The 7,500-nt window shown below is 50.3% G+C and overlaps 1 protein-coding gene across 2 annotated transcripts in view; it reads left to right on the forward strand.

Annotated features, from left to right (window-relative positions):
• col5a1 (procollagen, type V, alpha 1) overlaps positions 1-7,500 on the forward strand; it is a 71,199-nt gene that overhangs the window by 27,772 nt on the left and 35,927 nt on the right. For both annotated transcript variants that reach the window (XM_056589252.1, XM_056589253.1), the window contains exons 5-9: positions 3,582-3,713; positions 5,091-5,198; positions 5,341-5,727; positions 5,948-6,661; positions 7,113-7,169. In XM_056589252.1, the coding sequence (XP_056445227.1) occupies positions 3,582-3,713; positions 5,091-5,198; positions 5,341-5,727; positions 5,948-6,661; positions 7,113-7,169 (1,398 nt within the window). The remainder of the gene's footprint in view (positions 1-3,581; positions 3,714-5,090; positions 5,199-5,340; positions 5,728-5,947; positions 6,662-7,112; positions 7,170-7,500) is intronic.

Genomic DNA, 7,500 nt, shown 5'->3' on the forward strand with positions numbered 1-7,500 from the left:
TTCTGGTGATGGGGTGTGGTTTTGTGGAGACAGTTTTTGGTTGACATTCTTCCTTCTCTTTGTGGATGTGCTTTTAGGGTCACAGGCCTGAGGTCGGTACGTTTGTGTTCCTACACACAGGAATGTATAAAAGGTATAGTTGTGGGCCCGGGCGTGTCAAATCAACAACCTTCCTCTCTCTCTCATCCGATAACCATAATCGCTATGTCGATAGGGGTTGGCCATGCCACTCCCTTATAAAACCCACCTGTCAATCTAGGCCTGGATCGCTTGTGTTTATCTAGAGTGTTTGTTCTGTCATTGTGCGGATCTCTCGTCATGTATTGCTGTGCTTTGAACGACTTCAGCTGAATAAGCAGAGAAATGCACACATCATGTGGAAATAACGTGCAGTGGACCGTTCTCTATCAAAGAGGGTTGTATGACACTCTTAAAAGGTGCACTTTTCTGTTTTTAGGAACTACATGCTATTTATCGGTGACTACAGTACATACATATACAGATCAGACATGTTATCATATCATCAAGTACCAAATAATCTGTTTTCATAGCAATACTAGCTGTGTGACAGATGGATTACTGCATTGAAATGATCAGTGTAATGCTTATGTGCAGCCAATCATATCCTATCGTACCTTGTTACCCATATTGGTCATCTGCAATATTGGTTAGTTGGTTGGGGGACCCTTTCTAGAATCTGAATTCTGAATCAGAATCTATCCAATATGGCCGCTAGTTGAATTGGGTATGAGTCTGCTATCCCCTTTTTCATTTGCCTGGCTATGACTTCCACACATTCCACCATCGCGACCATCAGAATGCGCCATTGCGTCCCCTCAATACAGATTTCATGCTTTGTTCATATACAGCTGTTCCTTTTATTTCATCATGGCTCCTCTCTCTGGCTTGGATCTGACACATGTGTGTGAACATGTGAAGTCTGTGTGATGCTGAGACTCGAGTCTGGTGAGGCTCGCTATGATGTTGAAGCTAACAACAAGTCAGAGTAGTAGTGGATGAAAGATATGATGACTCAATACCACAAAAACTGACACCCAATGCTTTCACCAACAGATTGATGTAGCGTTGAAGGAAGGCAGCGGACGGGGTCCGTTTGCCTCAAATATATCGTATAAATGTCGAGCGTTCAGAACTGTAGTTATTTCATGCCATTTACATCTACCCATGCATCAAAGAGTTAAATGGCACAGCGACATGATACGACAAAGAGAGTACGGCTAACAGCTAAACACACTTTTTTAATCTAATATAATGTTTATACCGCCATACAACTTGCAATTGCGAAGACAAGATACTGTATGGGACGAAAACTAGCATCTCCTAAGCATTTTGCAAATGTCTAGGTCGAAGCCTGAGGTAATCTGTTATCCCCTGACCTGCCAATACAAATAAACTTTGTGATAGACAACCTCCGACGAACCCGGGACACAAAGTGCAGTTGTTCGGGGATTTTCAGTCCTCTTGGCAACTGGATATAATTTAAAACAGGCGGTTCTCAGGGCAGCTCATTCGTGGACGTCTTAAGATCACAGCAAATAATTAAATAAACTTTTGTACCGCTCTGCTCAGTCCGTCTCGATACGAGCTATGACATGAGTCTGATCCGGCTGATGTAAAGTGGGGATTGGATGTTTTGGACGAATAGAACCGTGTAGTTTATAGCGGTTTCCAAGTCGGGAGAACATGTGGCCGACACACACACACACACACACACACACACACACACACACACACACACACACACACACACACACACACACATGTGTGTGTTCCCGGCTCCCGCTGCAGCCTGGGGAACCTTCTGAGCCTCTCAGTGCGGTTCTCTTTTCTTCTTGTTCCCACCCCCCCACCATCTCCTCCCCCCACCATCTCCTCCCCCCACCATCTCCTCCCCTCTCTCTTTTTTTCCCCTTGTTCTTCCTCTCTTTAGGGTTTAGGAGAGTCTTGCTTTCCCTCAATCACTTTTCTCTCTCTCTTTCTTTTTACTCTTTCCCCTGCTCTCCCCCGGCCACATCCCCCTCCTCTCTCTCCCACATCCCCCTCCCCTCTCCCACATCCCCCTCCTCTCTCCCACATCCCCCTCCTCTCTCTCCCACATCCCCCTCCTCTCTCTCCCACATCCCCCTCCTCTCTCCCACGTCCCCCTCCTCTCTCTCCCACATCCCCCTCCTCTCTCTCCCACATCCCCCTCCCCTCTCTCCCACATCCCCCTCCTCTCTCTCCCACATCCCCCTCCTCTCTCTCCCACATCCCCCTCCTCTCTCTCCCACATCCCCCTCCCCTCTCTCCCACATCCCCCTCCTCTCTCTCCCACATCCCCCTCCTCTCTCTCCCACATCCCCCTCCTCTCTCTCCCACATCCCCCTCCTCTCTCTCCCACATCCCCCTCCCCTCTCTCCCACATCCCCCTCCCCTCTCTCCCACATCCCCCTCCCCTCTCTCCCACATCCCCCTCCTCTCTCTCCCACATCCCCCTCCTCTCTCTCCCACATCCCCCTCCTCTCTCTCCCACATCCCCCTCCTCTCTCTCCCACATCCCCCTCCCCTCTCTCCCACATCCCCCTCCTCTCTCTCCCACGCCCCCCTCCTCTCTCCCTTTCCCTGTCCTTATCTTTCGCTCTCTCTCTCTCTCTTGCTCTCTCTGAACCCCTCTCTTCTCCTTTCTCATTCTCTCCCCCTCCCCCTCTCTCTCTTGATTTCTCTCTCCCCGTCCCTCCTCTTACTCTCCCCCCTCCCCCCTCTTACTCTCTCCCTCTCTCGCTGTATTTATCTATCACCCCCACCTCTCTCTTTCCCTCCTTCCTCTATCTCAGTGTGTACTGACCTCAGTATATCAATGTTCCCTGTTTCGTGTGTGTGTGTGTGTGTGTGTGTGCGTGTGTGTGTGTGTGCGTGTGTGTGTGTGTGTGTGTGTGTGTGTGTGTGTGTGTGTGTGTGTGTGTGTGTGTGTGTGTGGTTGTGTGTGTGTTTGTGTGTGCGTGCCTGTCTGGGCATGTCCTCTGTGGGGCATAAGCCAGGAGCATCCATCAATCAGAGAGATAGCACCATATGACTCATTTATATTTAGAAGTCTGGAGGGGAAGTTATTCTGATAATGGTTATTCTTGGAAGAAAATGCCTATGTTCATGTCAGTATGTACCTACATCATGTTTGTATTTGTATAGTTTGTGTGTTTTGTGCGAGGGAAAGAGCATATGGATGTGGTTTTCTGTGCTTGGGCACATGCCATATCATTAATCTGTGTTGTGTAAGGATCTCTTGTGACTTGTAAAGTGTTTATTTATGTTTCCGTCAAAACTGATGAAATATGATCCTTCGGGATCCTGGTCCAAAAAACATCTGAATTGCGTTGGTCAGGCCCTCGGTTCAACTGACCTGACCTACATTGAAAAAAAGACCTGGCTATGTATAAAACCACGTCCCACACAACCATGTTTTACTAAATCCAACTCTCTGTCATTCTCCCATAAGGAAACTGACCAACAGCTTTTATCCCCCCAACTGTTTACAACTTCCCGTGTGCGTGGATCTCAAGGCGTCCTTGTGCTGTGTTTTCCAGGGGGACATCCAGCAGCTGATGATTGTAGCAGACCACCGCGCTGCCTATGATTACTGTGAACACTACAGCCCCGACTGTGAGGTGGCCGTCCCCGACCAGCCTCAGAACCAGGACCCCAACCCCAATGAATACGTGAGTCCGTCGCCCTGTCGCCCTCCCCCCTGTCCCGCCTCCTCGAGCCTCACGGCCGTCTGTCCGTCCACCCTGCGCTGTCTGACCCGAAGACGGTGCAGAATATTAATCAACAGCTCAACGTTGACTCATACGTTGGTTTAATTGTTCTTCATTATGGTCAGAATGTGAGACGGCAGCGTTCATACTAATAAGGAGCGGAATAGTATCAGAGGTGTTCGATTCCCAGGTCGGGTTCCGCCTAGTCCAGCAGTCCGCCTGTAGCCGTCCTTCAGCCCGAGGGCTCGCGCCATACCTGCCCAGCATCGTTATTAAACAACTCACTGCAAAGTTGCTTTGGATAAAAGCATTGCCTGATGCTACATTCATAAATATGTTATTGTGTTGAAGGTTGTTGCTAGAAGGGCTACATTTATCCTCCTAGTGGGTGGGCGAGGGCAAAGTAAATCAATCAAGTTCTAAAACCTGCTTAAACATTCCAGTCCCAGATTGTTACACAATCCAAAATGGCCTCCGATCAGGTATTCATAATTCGGAGGAGATAACACTGTAATAACGGCACTGTGGAGCCTCTCTGCCGGTGGAACGTGCTGACAGAACAGAAAGGGTTCCTCATGCTACGCAGTTATGAAATCATGTGCAGGAATGACGCGTCGCCTGCCCAGGCCTAGCACCCTGTTGCTGTTACGTATGGCTTTCTTCTAGTGCTGCTGAATAAGAATATAGAGCCGATTCACAGACCAAAAATAAAATAAGGGTTTTACAAGTGTACCCGTCCGCCTGATTATGAAAAAACTTTTATGATAGGGTCACAGATATGGCATCATCTTCGTCTTAGAAAATAAAAAAACTAAATGCCAGCGATTGAAGTGTTGAATGCTGACGTTTCCCCTCAGTAGACCCTACACCTCAGGTCATAATAATGATATGTTGTTTAACATGAATGTTCAAATACATCCCTGACACTCGAGCAATCCCTCCCACCAAATCGCTGCCTTTCATTTCATAAAACCTCTCCCTTTCCGTTAAACTCTGCCCCAGGGCCCATCTGTCAGTCTGTTTATTTGGGGGGGGTGGGAGAGGACTTAACCTCACCTCTCTTAGCTTTGTTCAAGCTGTGAAGGATGACTGCGGAAATCATCAAAGAAATGATTTGTTCGTAAAAGCCAACGAAAACGGACAAAGTAGGATAGGCAGAGGACAGCATTCCATCTCCCCATGTGACTACCTTCAGGTGCCCTCGAATAAAGTGCCTAACCCTCACCTGCTCCTTAATCACGTCATCTAACATTGACCTGTAAGTCCTTTTGGATAAGATGGCATATTGAAGGGTCTCAGTTTTTCTAACATTGTTATTTTACTTCGGTGTGTGCGCAGAGCCCTGAAGAAGACAGCTACTACTATGAGTATCCTTACTATGATGAGCTGGGAAGCAAGCCCAGCTCGGAGACCGCCTCTGTGACCGAGGAGGCTAAGGAGGAAAGGGTAAGAGTCAAAGTAGCTGTACACCTATTTTGACACATGGAGCAGCATATATGCACTCCAAAATATGAGAAAGAAAAAAATGTTGTTTGTGGTTGTATTTAAATCGACATCTTTGATAACAACTGTGTGTATTTGGTACCAGGAGGTCCAAGGGAGCCGCACGGTCACCTCAGAGAAGGCGAGCGCGGGTCCCGCAAACGTGGTGGCGTCCTCCAGTGCCAGCGCCTCGTCCAACGGCGGCACGGCCGCGGGCGGGGGCGCGGACGCCGACGGGGAGACCCCCTACGACAACTACGACAGCTACGGCAACTACGAGTCCTACTACGACGAGACCACGCCCTCCCTGCCGCCGGACGCGGCCCGCAGAGTCACCGTGTCCAGCAGCAGCGCGGCCGGGGGCTCCCTGGACCTCGGCGGCGGCGTGGACGTCCAGCCGGGCACTGGGGCCGGCCTGGAGCGGAGGGTCATCTCCACCGGCGCCGGTTCTGATGGAGGAGCGGCGACGGCGATCGCCACCGACAAGCCCGCCGTGAGTCCAGGGGCAGGGCTTTTTGGTTCTCCGGAGGTTTTGGGAGATGTGTTTGCTTGTGTCTGGGCGGGTAAAGCATGCTCTGGTGGGGACGGCTTCGTCGTGGCGTTGGTGGGGGGGCGCGTGCTACGTCACCTGTGCCCTGAGTACGCGCCCTAGAGATTGGGCTCTCCTCCTCAAGGCGCAGTACGCGTCTCAACTCCACCTTTTGCTCTCCTAGGTGGAAGACGCCTACGATGGCGCCTACGGGGAGTACGAATATGAGGTAGAGGGCGACGCCACCGCCGGTGGAGCCGGTAGCACCACCACCCATCTCGGAGGAGGTGGAGGTTCCTCCAGCAGCAGCACCGTCAACCTTGGCGGTGGAGGTGGAGGCTCAAGCAGCAGCACCATCAACCTGGGCGGTGGAGGTGGAGGTGGTGGTTCCAGCAGCAGCAGCAGCAGCAGCACCCTCGACCTTGGCGTTGGAGGTGGAGGTTCCAGCAGTAGTGGTACCATCAGCCTTGGTGGAGGTGGAGGCTCCAGCAGCAGCACCATAAACCTGGGAGGTGGAGGTAGAGGTGGAGGCTCAAGCAGCAGCACCATCAACCTCGGAGGTGGAGGTGGAGGTGGAGGTGGAGGTTCCAGCAGCAGCAGCAGCAGCAGCATCAACCTTGGCGGAGGCGGAGGCTCCAGCAGCAGCACCATCAACCTTGGTGGAGGCTCAAGCAGCAGTTCCAGCACCGTCAGCCTCGGGGGCGGGGCAGCCGGAGGAGGAGGAGGCGGCGCCACCGGGACGGGCGAGGGGGACTACACCGACCTGGACGGCTTTAAGGAGGAGCACATCACCGACTACAAGGACCTGGACAAGGACATCTACGATGTGTACGGCGTGGATGAAGACTACGACGATGGCAAGGTGCTGCCCGCCGTCACCAACGGCGACTACACCGAGGTGAGCCACGCCCGCTGCCACGCCCTCCTCCACAAGATCATGAGGGGAAAGCCTGAGGGGGTGGAGGGTGGGGATGGTGAGGTGGAGGAGTCGGAGGGGGACGATGAAGATGATGGTGAACATGACGATGAGTTGAATGAGGTTGATTTGAATGATGAGGATGAAGATAAGGATGATGATGATGAGGAGAAGGTGAAAGAAGATGATGAGGATGACTTTGGGGATGAGGATGAAGATACGGATAATGAGGAGGATGGGGATGGAAATGATGAGCAGGATTATGAGGAAGATGAGGATGGTGATGTTGAAGATGAGGATGATGAGGAAGAGGATGGGGATGTTGATGGTGAGGATGAGGAAGAGGATGATGATGAGTATGATGATGATGTGATGAGGATGATGATGAGGAAGGGGATGTTGCGCTGATGTTGTGTGTGTGTTTGATTTGCAGGTAATCTCATCTCGCGCAGAGAAGGGACAGAAGGGAGAGCCTGCAGTCATCGAGCCTGTGAGTAAATATATTATATATTACCATTGGTTAACTGTTAATTAAATGTGTATGCTTGCTACTGCATTAACTTATCTGAATTAGTGGTTCATTAGCGTCCATTATTATTGTTGGAATAATTATTCTTTATTCTTTAATTATTATTATTCCATTATAATTAAGTGTTAACATTTAAAATCTATTGAAGAAATTAATGAAATTCTATTGGAGTATAACCACTATGATTACAATAAATTAAATGTAAAAACATCAGTTACATATTTGACATTGCCAGTAGAGGTAAACGTTGTTGGCCATATTTGGTACATTAGTGCACTCAGCTCTCACACAA

Source organism: Gadus chalcogrammus, chromosome 4 (assembly GCF_026213295.1).
Source record: "Gadus chalcogrammus isolate NIFS_2021 chromosome 4, NIFS_Gcha_1.0, whole genome shotgun sequence".
NCBI classification, from domain to species: domain Eukaryota; kingdom Metazoa; phylum Chordata; class Actinopteri; order Gadiformes; family Gadidae; genus Gadus; species Gadus chalcogrammus.